We start from the raw sequence: 17937 nt of genomic DNA, 5'->3' as shown, positions 1-17937 counted from the left end.
GATATGGTATAAAATCATGAAACAGTAAAAGATAAGTCAGATTTAGTTTTCACTGGATTAATAGCATAGCTGGACAAATATCTTTACATGTATTTATGTTATATTTGTTTAGTAAACTTGAGCACTTGAAATCTTAATCATGGAAACATGAAAAATAACACTACTCCAAAATAAGACTATTTATGGTACTTTTTTATTTTTGGTAGTTTTTCTTGATCACCCTTGTGAGTGAAGCAAATTGTCTAGGCAGGTGAAATGTGGCAGCACTAACAAAGCACAGCTATTTGGTAAGTAAAATTGAAAAAGAAATTACCGTATCTAGTCCCATCAACCCTATCTATTCTATGCATTTATGTATTATGTATTTTAAAGAGTTACAAAAAAACTTATGAGCAAATGTGGGACTCATTGACCATGCTATACATCTCTAACCCTTATATGTTGATGTAAATGTTCTCTTGTTTATAATGGATATCAATAAAATTCTTATTTTCAAATAACCCATGTTAGCAGCTATTTATTGAGAATTAACACTTTGCACTTGCTGCTTGTTCTGCTCTCACAGATACCTCTGAATCTGAATTGCTGGTACCATGTAAAATCTTAAGGGCATGTTTCCTTTTTTAAAAATGTTTTATTTTTAAAAGGGCTTGTAGGGGCACCTGGGTGGCTCAGTCGGTTGAGCATCTGACTTCAGCTCAGGTCATGATTTCACGGTTCGTGGTTAGTTTGTGTGTGTGTGTGTGTGTGTGTGTGTGTGTGTGTGTGTTGTTGTTGTTGTTGTTGTTGTTGTTTTTAATGACTTAAAATTATTTGGTTCCCGGTTCCTGGTCTCAGAGTCAGGTCTGGGCTTCAGGGACATAAATCTTGATGCTGTCTGCACTCTGTGGCTGAGTTCTGCCACACGGAAGCTGCCCGCTTGGCTTGCCAGGAGTCTCTTGCGGGCCTCCTGACACTGCTTGTCCCTGACATCGGAGGTCTTGTCGTGGCTCACTGCCAGCTTGGATTTAGCTGGCTTCTTTGGAACTGGAGGGGGTGTTTTCTTCTCTTCCTTCCTCTTCTTGGGCTCTTGAGCTAATAGTTTGGAACCTGGAGCCTGCTTCAGATTCTGTGTCTCCCTCTCTCTCTCTTTGTCCCCCACTTGTGATCTCTCTCTCTCTCTCTCAAAAATAAATAAATAAACATTTAAAAAAATAAAAGGGCTTGGAGAAAATAGAGGACATTATAGTTTTTAGAAAGAATGGTCTGGGAACCAAAATCCTGCATTTTTATTATCATTTCTTCCATTTAACTTTTTCTAGGACTTTTGACATATCCTTCTTTGTGCTTTGTTTTCCTCTGGTTTTCAGTGAAGTAAGTTAGACTAAATGACTCTTAAAGCCCTTCCACTAACAACATTCTGAGTAGTTCTCACAATGCTTATATTCCAATCTGTGGCTTATCCTTTGTTCTTGTTGGTTGCTAAACTTTTAGGGCATTTTCTCTAATTGTCAGGTGTAATTGTTAAGAGACTTCTACACCAGTTCTGCTGTTTATTAAGCTGTGTAACTGTGCAGATTACTTAAACTTTATATATTTTTTTCTATAGAGTTCTACTAATAAGAGTATTTACCTCAGAGGACTCCTGTAAGCATTGGGGGATAATACATATCAAGCATTTAGCAAGATTTCATGAAATTAGTTAACAGTAGTTGCTACTTTCTTCTGATTTTAAGATATGGATATATATTTGGCTTCAAATGGAAAAAAAGTATAGCGTCATAGCTTATGATTCCTTAAGTTTTCTGTTAGAATAAAATGTATATGTCTTTGAAACGGAATTTAATCTTTTGCAACTTTTGCAACTCTTTGTACCAGAATATAGTAATTTTTGGCAGTTTGAGCTTTAAGCTCAAACTTTATAGAATTCTAGACCTATGTGACATATCAGTGCAGCTACTGGGTTGCATTTTACAGGCCAGTTATCTAGGTATGATTCATCAGTGTGTTATTCTATGCAAAATCATATGTTCTGTAGGGGCCCTCAGAAGTCATTTTTATTACCGCTATGACTTTATAATGCTTGAATTATTCCAACTCATTTTCTTTACAGTACAAAATTCTTAGGTTATACTTTCAAATCTGGTTGTTGTTGTTTCCTCTTTTGTTTTGTAGAAAAAAAAAACATATTGTTTCTTATTCATAGGTTTCCTGTAGCTTACCTCTATGTAGTAGGGTAATGCCCCTTTACTGATTGAGGTCAAATGCCGTATGTTCACATTTTCAACATAATATCAAGTCTGTTTGCCTGTACATCAGATATTTAAAACATTAATCTTTCCATTATCAGTAGCTGGATATTGATATTGTATTCTTAGAGATCATAATCTTACACTTTTCAAACCTGAAGTTCAGGTCATCCTTTTTAGAACCATGATCTGTGGAAAACATTAATCATTTTTTCAGATTCTTTAGCTGCTTTCCTTCAGTTAAACCAAATAATTAGAAAGCAGCATATATGCAGTGTATATATTGCCTGAATTTAAAGATACATCTTCACTGGATGACTATCTTATTTCATGCCCTTGACTTTTATGGAGAGTTGCTGTAAGAACAATAAGAATAATGCAGACATGATAATCATTACATTAAAAACAACAGTGACACCAGCAATTTCCTTTCTGATTCTTATCATGCCACACTTGCCTAATTAGTTACCCTAAATGAAGTAACATTCTGCATAAAAATTTCTCACCCTTTCCTCACTCTATCCCCTCTAAATCCCCTTTCCAAAAAAGATCCATTTTCCTAATTATCTGAAGGATACAGGAGTGCTGATTCATAGGCACATAGGTACCCCAGTGTTTATAGCAGCACTGTCAACAATAGGCAAATAATGGAAAGAGCCCAAATGTCCAACACCTGATAAATGGATTAAGAAGATTTGGTATTTATATACAATGGAATACTACTTGGCAATGAAGAAGAATGAAATCTTTGCCATTTTCAGCAATGTGGATAGAACTGGAGGGTATTCTGCTAAGTGAAATAAGTCAGTCAGAGAAAGACAGGTCTCAAATCATATGTTTTCATTCATATGTAGAATTTGAGAAATCTAACAGAAGACCATTGGGGAAGGGAAAGAATAATAAGATAAAAACAGAAAGGGAGACAAAGCTTAAGAGACTCTTAAATACAGAGAACAAACTGAGGGTTGATGGCAGTCAGGGATTGGGGGGGATGGGGAAGATGGGAGATGGGCATTGAGGAGGGGACTTGTTGGGATGAGCACCAGTTGTTGTATGTAAGTGATGAATCATGGGAATCTACTTCCAAAGCCAAACTACACTGTATATACACTGTATGTTTGCTAATTTGACAATAAATTATTAAACTAAAAAAATAAAAATCTGCCCCCCAAAATAAATAAAGTTTGTTTTATTGAGTGGGCCCTGGTTCTTGTTTTATTGTTCACTTTCTCAACTCCTTGTCCACAGTCTCCTTTGGGTAAAAGTATAATTTATCATATTGCAAATGAATAGCACTTGCTTTATTTGTTTGACTTTGTATATTATGAAAGGACAGACATTGTTTTGCACTGAAGTACAGGACTAAAAATGATCGTGTGAGGTGAAACCAGGCAAAAATGATCAATGGAGAATATTACAACTGTTAAAAGACCTTTAAAAATTTGGCAAAACATTAAGAACTTTCTTACTCTTGGTTGTAAATGTATAAGGTAGTGCATTTTGGCTGTATAACAACAGCTTTCTTGCTGGTCTCCCTTCTTCCAAAGTGTCTTAGTCTAGCCATTCGTTTATACTTAAAAACAAATTTTTTTTTTAATGTTTATTCTTGAGAGAGAGACAGAGACAGAGTATGACTGCGGGAGGGTCAGAGAGAGAGGGAGACACAGAATCTGAAGCAGCCTCCAGGCTTTGAGTTGTTTTTTTTTTTTTTTTTTTTAAACCTAAAGTAGTATCTTTATTTTTTTTTCCAATATATGAAATTTATTGTCAAATTGGTTTCCATACAACACCCAGTGCTCATCCCAAAAGGTGCCCTCCTCAATACCCATCCTCCACCCCCCATCAACCCTCAGTTTGTTCTCAGTTTTTAACAGTCTCTTATGCTTTGGCTCTCTCCCACTCTAACCTCTTTTTTTTTTTTTCTTCCCCTCCCCCATGGGTTTCTGTTACGTTTCTCAGGATCCACATAAGAGTGAAACCATATGGTATCTGTCTTTCTCTGTATGGCTTGTTTCACTTAGCATCACACTCTCCAGTTCCATCCACGTTGCTACAAAAGGCCATATTTCATGCTTTCTCATTGCCACGTAGTATTCCACTGTGTATATAAACCACAATTTCTTTATCCATTCATCAGTTGATGGACATTTAGGCTCTTTCCATAATTTGGCTATTGTTGAGAGTGCTGCTATAAACATTGGGGTACAAGTGCCCCTATGCATCAGTACTCCTGTATCCCTTGGGTAAATTCCTAGCAGTGCTACTGCTGGGTCATAGGGTAGGTCTATTTTTAATTTTCTGAGGAACCTCCACACTGCTTTCAGGCTCTGAGTTGCAAGCACAAAGCCTGACGCGGGTCTCGAACTCACAAACTGTGAGATCATGACCTGAGCCGAAGTCGGATGCCTAACTGACTGAGCCACCCAGGCACCCCCCACCTTTTTAAAAAAAAAATTTGTTTTCATTCATTTATACTTTTATAGTCCCACTTTATGAGGACACTGCAGTTCATTTACCCATTTTTTAAATTGAAGTATAGTTGGCATGCAATGGAGCCAACTAATCTTCGACAAAGCAGGAAAGAGTAACGGAAGAAAGATGGTCTCTTTAGCAAATGGTGCTGAGAGAATTGGACAGCAACATGCAGAAGAGTGAAACTGGACCTCTTTCTTACACAGTACACAAAAATAAATTCAAAAGGGATGATGGACCTAATTGTGAGACAGGAAACCATCAGAATCCTACAGGAGAAAACAGGCAGCAACCTCTTTGACCTCATCTGTAGCAACTTCTTACTTGACGTGTCTTTGAACGCAAGGGAAATAAAAACTATTGGGACTTCATCAAGGTAAAAAGCTTCTGCACAGCAAAGGAAACAATCAACAAAACTAAAAGGGAACCTATGGAATGGGAGAAGATATTTGCAAATGACATCCGATAAAGAGTTAGTATCCAAAATCTATAAAGAATTTACCAAACACAACACCCAAAAAACAAACAATCCAGTGAAGGAATGGGCAGAAGACATAAATAGACACTTTTCCAAAGAAGACATCCAGATGGCAGACACAGGAAAAGATGCTCAACATCGCTCATCATCAGGGAAATACAAATCAAAACCACACTGAGATACCATCTCACACTGGTCAGAGTGGCCAAAATGAACAAATCAGGAGACTATAGATGCTGGAGAGGATGTGGAGAAACGGGAACCCTCTTGCACTGTTGTTGGGAACACAAATTGGTGCAGCCACCCTGGAAAACAGTGTGGAGGTTCCTCAGAAAATTAAAAATAGACCTACCCTATGACCCAGCAGTAGCACTGCTAGGAATTTACCCAAGGGATACAGGAGTACTGATGCATAGGGGCACTTGTACCCCAGTGTTTATAGCAGCACTCTCAACAATAGCCAAATTATGGAAAGAGCCTAAATGTCCCATCAACTGATGAATGGATAAAGAAATTGTGGTTTATATACACAATGGAGTACTACGTGGCAATAAGAGACTCTTAAATACAGAGAACAAACAGGGTTGATGGGAGTGGGGAAAATAGGTGATGGGAATTGAGGAGAGCACCTGTTGGGATGAGCACTGCATGTTGTATGTAAGTGATGAATCACTGGAATCTACTACTGAGGCTAAGACTATATGTTAGCTAATGTGAGAATAATAATAATAAAAAAAATTGGCATGCAATGTTATACTAATTTCAAGTAAGTATACAGCATATTGTTTCAACAATTCTATACATTACTCATTGCTCATCATAAGTGTAGTTACCATCTGTCATACATTATTATAATATTGACTATTCCCTATGCTGTGCTTTTTATCTCCATGACTTATTTATTTTATAACTGGAAGTTTTATACCTCTTTATCTGTTTCACCCATTTTTATATTAATGAATTACAGGTTTAGAGGTTTTTTTTGGCTGCAAAAAGTGCTTCTATAATATTCTTGTATATGTCTCCTTGGGTATATGTACAAGGGTTTCTCTGGTGTATATATACATAGAGGTTATTGTTATTGAGCATGAACATCTTAAACGTTACTAGGTATTTTGAAATTGCCTTCTTTTAAGTATCAATTTTTTTCCTTAATTTTTTTTGAAAAATTTTTTTTAATGTTTATTCATTTTTGAGAGAGAGAGAGAGAGATAGTGCAAGTGGGTGAGGGACAGAGAGAGAGAGAGAGAGAGAGAGAGAGAGAGAGAGGGAGACACAGAATCCAAAGCAGGCCCGGGGCTCTGAGCTGTCAGCGCAGAGCCCAACGTGGGGCCCAAACCCACAGACCACAAAATCATGACCTGAGCCAAAGTCAGTCGCTCAACCAACTGAGCCACCCAGGTGCCCTTCCCTTAATGTTTTGATCAGTTTTCCTAAAATTTTGGAGTCTTGAGTTTTTTACTCACTAATCATGTCTTTGATATTTTTGATGACTTTGAATCTTGTTGACAGAAATGAACTATTTCAAATTGTGTGAGATTAATCTAGATAAGAGGTCAGCAAATTACACAGCCTTTGGGCAAATCCAACCTGCAACTTGTTTTATTTTTATTTTTTTTTATTTTTATTTTTTATTATGAAATTTATTGTCAAATTGGTTTCCATACAACACCCAGTGCTCATCCCAACAGGTGCCTTCCTCAATACCCATCACCCATCCACCCCTCCCTCCCACTCCCCATAAACCCTCAGTTTGTTCTCAGTTTTTAGGACTCTCTATGTTTTGGCTTCCTCCCTCTAGCAGCTTGTTTTAATCTAGCCCATTAGTTAAGTATAAATTTTATATTTTTAATGAGAGGTTAAAAGAAAAAGAAAAATGTGACACAGGCCGTAGGTAGCCCACAGAGCCTAAAATATTTATTGTCTGGCTCTTTATATGTTGTCTTTCTTAATTCCACAATACTTGAGAAATGCCTTCAAGCTTATTTACCTCCCTGCTGGCTTTAAGTGTAAATTTTGTGTTCCTATCACATAGTCTAACCTGGGTATAAAAACAAGCTTATAAAATGATTTGGTATTAAGTTGTTGCTGTTTCTTCAAAGTCCTTCAAAATGTGGAAACATTCTGCTTCAGCATAACCAATATTTCATCATCTTCATTGAAGTTAAATCTATTTGGGACTGCATTATTTAAGAAATTAAGATAATTAAGTCATCAATGTTAAGATTAGAATCGTGAATCATGTTCTATTTTGGGGGAAATAAGCTTAGAAACAACTTCATTGTGTAAACGTGATTGCTTGGAGACAGTTTAAGTACCAATGTATAAACAATCGGTATACCAATTATAAAATTTAGTCATCAAAAGCACTGTCCCAAGCAAGTTTTCTTAATAATGTGTTTGCTTACAGATGGTTTACGTGTTCCCTGGTTTATGGTGGATTTCAGTCTGCGATATAGAAGTAAAAATACCTTATATGTTAGATGATATTTTATAATATGTCATACTTATGCTTTTAATACATCTGCCCCTAATTAGCCTCAAACACTAATTTTTTTAGATCTATTACTCTGAAATAATTTTGAAAAGATTATTTTTAAAGAGGAAAATAGACATAAGTAGAGGAGAGGTTTTTTTGTTTTGTTTTTTAGGGAACCAATTAACTTGTTAATGTTATATAAAATTTACTCATGCATAATCCTCGATTAATAAAAAAAATCAGGTAGAAAGATAGGACTGTCTCTCTCATTACTTAAGGATTTCAGTGTTGATGCTATCAAATAACTCAACTGAACCTAATGGCAGTATCTTTGGGGCAGCTGGTTTTGGTCACCTGAACATTGAGATACTCTTCCTATTCTTTTCTTATTCTTAACCTTGACTATTCCACCCTGATCCCCATATGTTTTAATGTACTCGTTTGTTACCATATTTCAGTATTTTTGAAGCACCCATTGTGGAGATAAGTATACAAAAACAGTATTAAAGATTGTCTCCTTTTTCATCAGGCATATTTACACCCATAATTTTTTGTTCAATTGTCCCTTCTGTCTTCTTTTGGATTAGTCAAATGTATTCTGTTATCCTCTCTTATCTCCCCTATTTTCTTAATAGCTAAACTTCTTTGTTTTACTTTAAGAAAAATACTTGCTCTAGGTTTATAGTCTTATAGTCTATATATAGACTTAATTTATAGTCTACCTTGGAATTATACTATGCTACTTTATATATATAGTAAGATTCTTAAAATTTACTTTCCTTTGTGTTATATTTGTTCTATAGTTTATCTCTACATGTGTATAAACCCCACAATATATTATTACTTTTGCTTTAGATGGTCAATTATCTTTTATTTTTAGATGTTTATTTATTTATTTTGAGAGACAGCACAACCAGGGGAGGGTCAGAGGGAGAGAGAATCCCAAGCAGGCTCCATGCTGCCAGCACAGAGCCTGAGGTGGGGTTCGATCTCATGAACTTTGAGATGGTTACCTGAGCCAAAATCAAGAGTCAGACATTTAACTCACTGAGCCACCCAGGTGCCCCACGATGGTCAATTGTCTTTTTAAGAAATTAATGAGAAAAGGAGGATGTTATATTTAGCCACATAGCCACATTTCCAACATTCTTCATTTCTTTGTATTTGATACACATTCCCCTCTGGTTTAAGAACTTCCTTTGACATTTCTTGTAGTGGAGATTTACTGATGATAATTTCCTTCAGCTTTTGTTTATCTGATACAGTCCTTTATTTGCCTGCAGTTTTTTTTTTAATTTTTTTTTTTAACATTTATTTATTTTTGAGACAGAGAGAGACAGAGCATGAACAGGGGAGGGGCAGAGAGAGTGGGAGACACAGAATCTGAAACAGGCTCCAGGTTCTGAGCTGTCAGCACAGAGCCCGACGTGGGGCTCGAACTCACGGACCGTGAGATCATGACCTGAGCCGAAGTCGGACGCTTAACCGACCAAGCCACCCATTGCCTGCAGTTTTTAAGGCTATGCTATTCTAGCTTCATAACTGTTTTTTCTTGCAGTACTTTTGCTCTGATATCACCTGGCTTATATTGTTTTGAATGAGAAACCAGTAGTGATTCTTTTGTTTATTTGTAATGTGTCTTTATATTCTCTGACTTCTCTTTAAGATTTTATCTTTATTGCTGGTTTCCAATAACTTGATCTTGATGTACTTGGTATAATTTTTTTCCCCATTATATTTGAGATTTGTTGAACCTTTTAGATCTGTGGTTTCATTGATTTTATCAAATTTGTGTATATTTTTGTCTGTCTCCTTAAGCTTTTTTCTTGATCTCCAATTAGACTTATTTTAAATCTTTTTATATGGTTATACAGATTCCCTTAGTCATTTTTATTCAGTCTTTTTTGTTTCTGTGCTTCAGTTTGAATAGTTGCTCTGTCTTCAAGTTTACTGATTTTTCACTGCTGCAGTTATTATATTTATAATACCTGGTCTGCTAATTTTATCATTTCTATTATTTCTGGGCCTAAGAATATTGAATCTTTTTAAACTTCAATATTTCTGTCTGTGGATCAAGTTGGGGTTTTTTTCTTCTTCTTTTTTTTTTTTTTTGAACTCTCTAAACTTTATAGAAAGTTTGCAGGAGTAGTCACAAGTAATTTTGTTTTTCTTTAAAGCATTTGAGATTAATTTGCTGCTGTATGCTCCATTACCCTGAATGCTTTAATGTGTATTTCTACCAAAAAATACATTCTGGTCACATAGCCATAGTGCAAACCATCAAATTAAAAAAGAACATTATTATTACCATATAAGTTTTATCACTTGTCCCTGAACTGTCTTTTATGACAGAATGATCTGGTCCATAATCATGTGTTCTATTTATTTGTCATGTCTCTTATGTCTTCTTCAATTGAAAACAGTTTCTCAGTCCTTCCTTTACTTTCATGACATTGACATTTTTGAACATTACAGGTCAGTTATTATGTAAAATATCTCTCAGTTTGGATTTTTCTGATATTTACTCATGTTTCGATTCAGATTTTTCATAGAAATAATGCTATGTTCTTCTCATTGCATCCTATCAAATGATACTTGATTTCAAATTGTCCCGTTACTACTAACGTTAACTTTGATTATGATGGTGTCTGCCAAGCTTCTCCACTGTAAAATTACTGTTATCCCCATGAAGTTCATGTTACTTTGTGGATAGTTACATTGAGACTATATATCTTGTTCCTTAACAAATATTTCATTTATTTATATTAATTTATATCTTCATCGGCTCATGAATTTCCGTGCTATTCAGTGGATCAGCATTCATTTACCAACATTTGTGTTGATGTCTCCATTGTATCACTTTGGCCAGTAGGCTCTTTTAGCCTGGTATTTGTGTGCTTTTGGCAGTTTTACGTCTCTCTGAGCACTTTCTTGCAGTAAGATTTCCAGACTCATTTTGTACTTTGCCTTTCCCAGACTTGGAATCTGCCATTTCTTTAAGACGCCCTGATGCCTTTTGGTGGAGAATTTGGAAACCAAGTTTTTAAAATTTAAAAGCCGGGCTCTGGGTGCCAGCTGTGCTTACTGCTTTTGGGGTATGGCTGTTCTCAGGTTATCTCACAGAACAGAGCTCAGGAATACACACACACACACACACACACACACACACACACACACACCCACACCCCACACCCCCCCCACACCACACACATTTTTATCTATATTTATTTAGCTAAGTATATTGAAAATCTTGAAATTATACTGATAATTCCAATGTCAGTTCAATATAGCAGAATTTATTCTTATTTTCTTTATTTATATGTTTATAACTCCTCTAATAGTGAGAAGCCTGGCTACTATCATCCTTAATTATTTATTTAATCAGTCATTCCAAATAAAATTCCCCTGTATTACCTCTGCTGCTTTTCTTTCAGAACAATCATGTCCCTCACCCCACTGACTCCCCAATGACATTTAACATTTTTGAATGTTAACATTTTTTCTTTCTTAAATATGTAAAATATCATATATTGTATGAAAAACAGTGGGCCTTCTTTTTTTATTGCATACTGTCTACTTTCTCATGGTACATAGTCCTCACATCACAAGAAGTCATGGGGTATTAAAAACAAAAAAACAAAACCCTGTTGTCCTGAGAACCACAACTGTTCCCTTCAGATACTAGTGTGAAGTTTGTTCTATAATGCCAAATGTCCTTCTCAGCTATGGAAACTTTCTCTCAATGTGCTCATTTGAATCAACTGGTAAGAGCATGTTTGGCCCTGCATTTTCAGTGTCTAGATGGCCAAGTCAAGTGAGAGCAGAGAGCTTGAGAGTGGCATTTGTATAGGAAACACACAGGGACTGTAAGATAATATCATGGATTACATGACTTCCATTCAATTCTTAGGAATTATCTTGGAGTCATAAGAAGAGTAGCCCTGAGGTTTTGTTTCTTGTCACAGAGTGCCATTGATCTAGTGGACTGGGTTCTAAAATGACATGTAGACCTACTCGGAACCAGTCTCTGGTTAGACCTGGGAATACTTGGATGGTATCTCTTTGTTGGTCTCCAAAATTAGACTGTTCTATCTTCAGTGCCTAGCACTGTGCCTGATACAGAGTAAAAAAAGTATTCATTGATGAATGAATGAAAGACAGATGAAGAAGAGGTTAAACTATTATATTTAGCCACAGCTTTTCCTTTGTACTGATGTCTAGTTTCTGGGACAGAATGGCTTTAATATTTGAGGCATAAATAACACCCAATGTAAATAAATATGCTAAAGGAACCAGTTTAATTAAGAGCAGATTTTTATTTTTTCCCTTTTTCCTCTTTTACGTATTCATTTTCTCTTTCATTGAAAGACATATATATGGTTGCATTTTTATAAGGACACTGAACAGTTGTTCTCTTTTCATGCAGGGGCCTGAATTAATGAATAAATACGTTGGTGAATCTGAAAGGGCTGTTAGAGAGGTAAGATAATTATGTCTTTGTGTATGGTTTCATTTTGTTTTGGGTTACTGATTCTGAAATTTCCAAATCAAAATTCTAGTGGTGTATTTTTTCTTCAGGCAAATATTATTTTATTATTTAAAAATACAATTTTGAGGGGCACCTGAGTGGCTCAGTGGTTAAGTGTCCAACTTCGGCTCAGGTTATGATCTCATGGTTCATGAGTTCAAGCCACGCTTCGGGCTGTGTGCTGACAACTCAGAGCCTGGAGCCTGCTTCAGGTTCTGTGTCTCCCTCTCTCTCTGCCCCTCCCCCACTTGTGCTCTATCTCTCTCTCTCTCTGTAAAAAATAAATAAAAATGTTTTAAAAATTACAGTTTTGATAATCTACAATACTTTGTTTTTGTCTTTAAACATCATCATATTACCAGCCATTAGTTTTACCAAATAAAGATTATAACAACTGCCAGAATTTCACTAAAAACGAAAAAAAAATGTACATCTGTACTTATAAGGAATGCTTGATCTCAGAATGAGATTTAAATCCTTTGAATTATGTAGTCCTTTAAATGAAATGAGCTTAGTATAAAAAAATTTCACTTTACTCTCATTTTAATTGTTTTACCTTTGCCTAGTGATTTAGACAGTCCATTCCCCCTCTTCTAAGATTTACAGTTAGTGCTTGATTGTTTTAATTTATTTTTCTTGAGAGAGAGTAGGGGAGGAGCAGAGAGAATCCCAAGTAGGCTCCACACTGTTAGTGCAGAGCCTGACATGGGGCTTGATGTCACGAACTGTGAGATCATGACCTGAGCCAAAATCAAGAGTCATCTTAAACAACTGAGCCACCCAGGTGCCTCAAACCAGCTCCTGATTGATAGGCTACTCATTCATATAGCGGAAGCTACACAACTGGTAAATTCATGCAAAATCAGGGCACTTGGATTTGGGTAACTACAGTAATTTGACCACAGGTTTTGGTTTGCTAAGCAGAGGTTAGTCTGCCTCACACAGACAGCCTGCCTGTATTCTTTCAGAAGCTAAGCAAGGACAAGAAGACACAAACAGCAATGGAATGGATGGTCTCCAGGAATGGAATGGATGGTCTCCATTTGTGAATACCTGGGTGCCAACCCAAGAGTATTAGAAATTAGAATACTTCATTTTTCATCTGAGAAAAAAATTTTAAGTTACTTTTGTCCTATTTTTATTATTTAAAATGTAGACAATGGCAGTTGTAGGAAAAAAGGAAATGTTTATTAATAATGTTATGATAACGGTTTTGAATTTTTATGATCATGATCCTTGTGACCAGAAAATGGGGGTCTAGGTTACAGGAAACACACCTTTGGATTTCTTTCTGCCTGTGCTGATTTTTTCTAGGCCATTTCCATATGTTTCCCCATCCCCCCCCACCATGGCTGTCTGGCCAGTCTCTAACATTGATAGTCTGATTGACTTGTGATCTAATCAGTCTATGCTCTTTCAAGTTTTTTTTTTTTAATTGTTTAATTTTTTAATTTTTAAAATTTACATCTACATTAGTTAGCATATAGTGAAACAATTGATTTCAGGGAGTAGATTCCTTAATGCCCCTTACCCATTTAGCCCATCCCCCCTCTCACAGCTCTGGCTCTTCCAAGTTTTGATCATTTTTCTTGTCCTGGCTTTACATCAATCATTACTTTCCCATACTGTCTTCAGAGAAATGAGCAAGGAATGTGGCTTTTGGGTTTATGGGTATTTTATATGCTAAGCTATAACTGATTTTACATGTTTATGGCTTTTCTTTTAAACATGTGTTTATGATAGTTAATAATAGCTGTCATTTACTGAGCTCTTACTATGTTCCAGGCACTGTGCTAAATGCTTTGCATTCTTTTTTTTTTTTTTTAATTCAATTCTTAAAATAATTTTCTGAGGCAAGCATTTACCATTATCTCCACTTTATAGATGTGGAAATTGAAGTTTAGAGAAGTAAAGTTACCCGCTGAAGGTCATGATTGGGCTGGTTGACTTGTACATAATAGATTTAGTTCCTAACAGTTTTCAAACTAAAACCCAACTGCATAGTTTCTGAAGTTTGCTAATCTTTAGTTAATGTGGTACTTTTTTCACCAGATCTTCCGAAAAGCGAGAGCAGTGGCTCCTTCCATTATTTTCTTTGATGAACTTGATGCCTTAGCAGTTGAAAGGGGCAGGTAAGAAATATTTAATAGGACTGCAATTAAATATCAGTGATTACATTGTAGAGGATATAGTATTTCTTATACAAATTTTATTCATCAAAGTATTTGGCCTCCATAAAATAATTTTTAATTCATGTAAGTTTTTTCTTATATCCAACTATTTTATGTTCTCATTTTATAATACTTTCATATACGTTTTTTAAAAGTGTTTTTTAATGTTTATTTATTTTGAGAGAGAGAGACAATGAGCGGGTGAGGGGCAGAGAGTGAGGGAGACACAGAATCCAAAGCAGGCTCCAGGCTCCAAGCTGTCAGCGCAGAGCTGGACATGGGGCTTGAACCCATGGACCACAAGATCATGACCTGAGCTGAAGTCTGGCGCTTAACCAACTGACCAGCCAGGTGCCCCCATATACCTTTTTTTTTTTAAGCATTCATATCCATTTGGGGCATTTGAGTTAATTTTCATAGTTTATTATTTACAGATACCCCTATTTACAGAGACCACCCCTAGCACTGCCTATCAGAATTTTGGTTGTTATAAACGTATGATAAAAACTATAAGCAACACTCCATTAAAAATAATTATACAATACAGTAAAACCAATTATAATAAAAGATTTTAATACTCTCTAGATTAGATCATGTTTCCTAAAATATAGTTACAATAGAATAAAAATTAGCGTTAATAGTTTTATTCCTGAATCTCAAGCAATAAAGATTATTTATATCATTTCAAATAACATGTATATATGTATACAGATGTATGTACATGTATGTGTGTGTATGTATAGGTGCATGCACGCACGTGCACTATTTGCAAGTATGATTTTTTTCCTCTACAAATGTTTATAGGTCCTTTTAAGGATTATATGCTGTAAGTACTTCATGTAGAGAATGTTAATGTGTGTGCTTTGTGCATAGCTTCCTGATGTATATATTTATTAGAAAAGTTCTGCTGATGATAATTACAGTGATGGTAGAAGGCACCTTGTAGGTCCCCAATATTAAAGTCTATAAGAGGCATTGGTGCTCTCTTCCTTCCTGAGGAGAGCTGCCTCATGAGATGAGTATAAACTGTCATTAGGAGACTATTTTAAGAGGTAGTCTGTCCTACTCTTCACTCTACCCATTCAATATCCTGCAATATCAACCGGTCTTTTTATTTTATGAGTTGAAGTACTTGAATTCTTTTATAACTTCTGAGATGAGATACAACAAAAGGTTACAAATAGCTCAAGTTCACCTTTAACTACAAGAGAAGGAAAAGAAGCCTGAGAAGTTTGCTGAAGTAGCATGACCTGCCACATATTTGTGACATCACAGACCTTTTTGGAGCCTAAAAAAGGAATAGGGTAGGATACATTGTTTAAATATGAACCAGATGGGAGGTAGAATATGTAGCAGAGTTCTCATAAAATGCTTTTGAAATATAGTGGTGTGAGAAACCAGACAAGGCATTTGATAGAAAAATCCTGTTTTTGCAGAAAGTTTGGCCCAGTAGGAATTGGGTGCAAATATATTAAGAGATGCTAATGATTTACAGCCTCCAGATATAATTTCCCCTACTAGTCTTCATCATGTTGTATATTTATACCTCCCTCCCTCAGTGGCTTGTTCAAGCTAAATTCAAATAAATTCAATGCTGTTTCCTTTGTATAGAAAAATTTTTGGTCACATTTGTTGACATTTTAGAAAGCAGCAATGAGGCTGATAAGTAAACATAATGCTAATGGTCCACTGTAGAGATTTTTGGTTGTACCTTTAGTGCACTAAGTCTTCTATTGATTGTGTTTTATAGCCATAAGAATCTCAAAGAGAATGCTACCCTGTTTTCTTTTCTTTGTTTCTAAATTTTGTGATGGGCTAGCATTACCTAGAAAGTGATTGTTTTATCTAAGTAGAATGCTGGCACCTAAAAACTAAAACATACAAAGCCTACACATGTATGTTTTTGTTCTTCAGCTATTTGAATTGTACAGTTTCTAGAACTTTAAAATAAACAGCTATTGATAGATAACGGTATAAAATTCCAAAGGTACTAAACCAATTTTATGCATTGTTAGAGAAATAGAAAACATAGAAAAATTAAAAATTCCATACACTAGGAGGCATTTCTACATAATATTGTGATATAGAATAGTTATTGCTTTCATTTGTTCAACAGTTTTATGTTTCCTGTGATAACATTCAGATCAAACCCATATGACTAGTTCAAAAATGATAGTGCATGAAAAACTTCTTCTTATCAAGATTTTAATTTCTAAACTTAAGATGTTTAACAAATTGAGCAGAGAATTGATGATATATGCTAGTCCTTATTATCCTGTTCGGTAAATCAATTATTTTGACTATTTGAAGTTACTCAAGTTAGCTATGAAACTGAGGTTTGCCGCCAGCAAGCACATTGTAAACAGAGCATAGGTATATTGTTTGCTTAGCTTTAGAAATATTCATGCTTGTAGAATGAGAGACTTTTCATGCTTATGTAGGTATCTAATGACAACCACTAGTTTCTCCTCCTCCCTGTCCCATTTAAGTTTCTTTGAGACTTGAAAAATAAACAAGCCTGATGTCTTTTTCTGTATGCCCATTTAAATTATGGCTGTTCTGAATTCATACTGTGAGTTGGAGGAAATGTTATAAGATTCCTTTTACAAAGTGTTTTAGTGATCTGTATAAGATTTGGGAAAATTGAAAATGCTGTTAAGGTAGCAGAGTACTTTGGAAAATAGGTATTCTGTCTGGCAGTAAAGCACTGAGGTAGGGAAGGGCTAATAATGATATTAGCTAATATTCATTTAGTGCATATTATGTACTAGAAACTGTTCTAAGTGTTTTATAGGTAAAGAAAAAACTCACAGAAATGCCCCTGCATTAATGCAAGGTAGGATACTTTACATTTGGCAATTGGCCCCACTACTCTGCCTCACCTCCCAGCTAGCTTAAAATTTACCCTTTTCAAGGTTGTAGTGGAGAGGAGAGAACAAGCTGGGCAGTAAATCATCAGTCAGCCTTATCTGAGGCAGCAGTCTGGTCCTCAGAAGTGAGTCCCCATATACTATATTCTCTTAGCCCAATCTCCTCTGATGGAGGCAATGGCCACTGACTAACTGGGAGATGCCTAGAAGAAATTCCTCTGTCTGAGACATTCCATCTAGTTAGGGGATCCTGAATCTTCCTCATTAGATGACATTGATTGCCTGGGCAGAGCAGATATACTCTGAGCCACTTTTCGACTCGACTACCATACTATAGATTCCAGGATTCCAGGTGTAAGTAGTTAACTAACCTTTCAAACTTGTATTTATTGTGCATTTTCTCTGTGACTTACTTTAGTAATGACCCTGTTTCTCTAACTGAGCTATTGTTAGATTCCTTTGGAGCCATTCATTCATTCACTTGTTCTGTAAATATTGATTGAATGCTCATTCTGTAGCAGGCTTTATGTTGGGGATAAAACAGTGAACAGGGCCTAGGACAATTTCCTTAACCTCTCTATGCCTTTGTTTCTTCATTTGTAAAATGGAGATGGTAGTAGTAACAAATTTTAGGTTGTTAGAATGAAATACACGTAAAGGGCTTGACATAGGGCCTAGCATTTTAGTAAGTGCTTAAAAAACTTTAGTGTT

General features: G+C 35.7%; 1 protein-coding gene across 4 annotated transcripts in view; it reads left to right on the top strand.

The window, feature by feature from the left end:
* SPATA5 (spermatogenesis associated 5) overlaps nt 1–17937 on the top strand; it is a 360776-nt gene that overhangs the window by 79508 nt on the left and 263331 nt on the right. For all 4 annotated transcript variants that reach the window (XR_008421690.1, XM_019419021.2, XM_019419030.2 and 1 more), the window contains exons 12-13: nt 12084–12137; nt 14238–14317. Coding sequence is in view for 3 of the 4 variants with exons in the window: in XM_019419021.2 (XP_019274566.2) it covers nt 12084–12137; nt 14238–14317 (134 nt within the window). In the remaining variant the exon portion in view is untranslated. The remainder of the gene's footprint in view (nt 1–12083; nt 12138–14237; nt 14318–17937) is intronic.

Source organism: Panthera pardus, unplaced genomic scaffold (genome assembly GCF_024362965.1).
Source record: "Panthera pardus isolate Hobbes unplaced genomic scaffold, ASM2436296v1 HiC_scaffold_13, whole genome shotgun sequence".
NCBI lineage: Eukaryota > Metazoa > Chordata > Mammalia > Carnivora > Felidae > Panthera > Panthera pardus.
The sequence above is the reverse complement of the archived record's forward strand: the minus strand, read 5'-3'. Positions and strand labels throughout refer to the sequence as shown.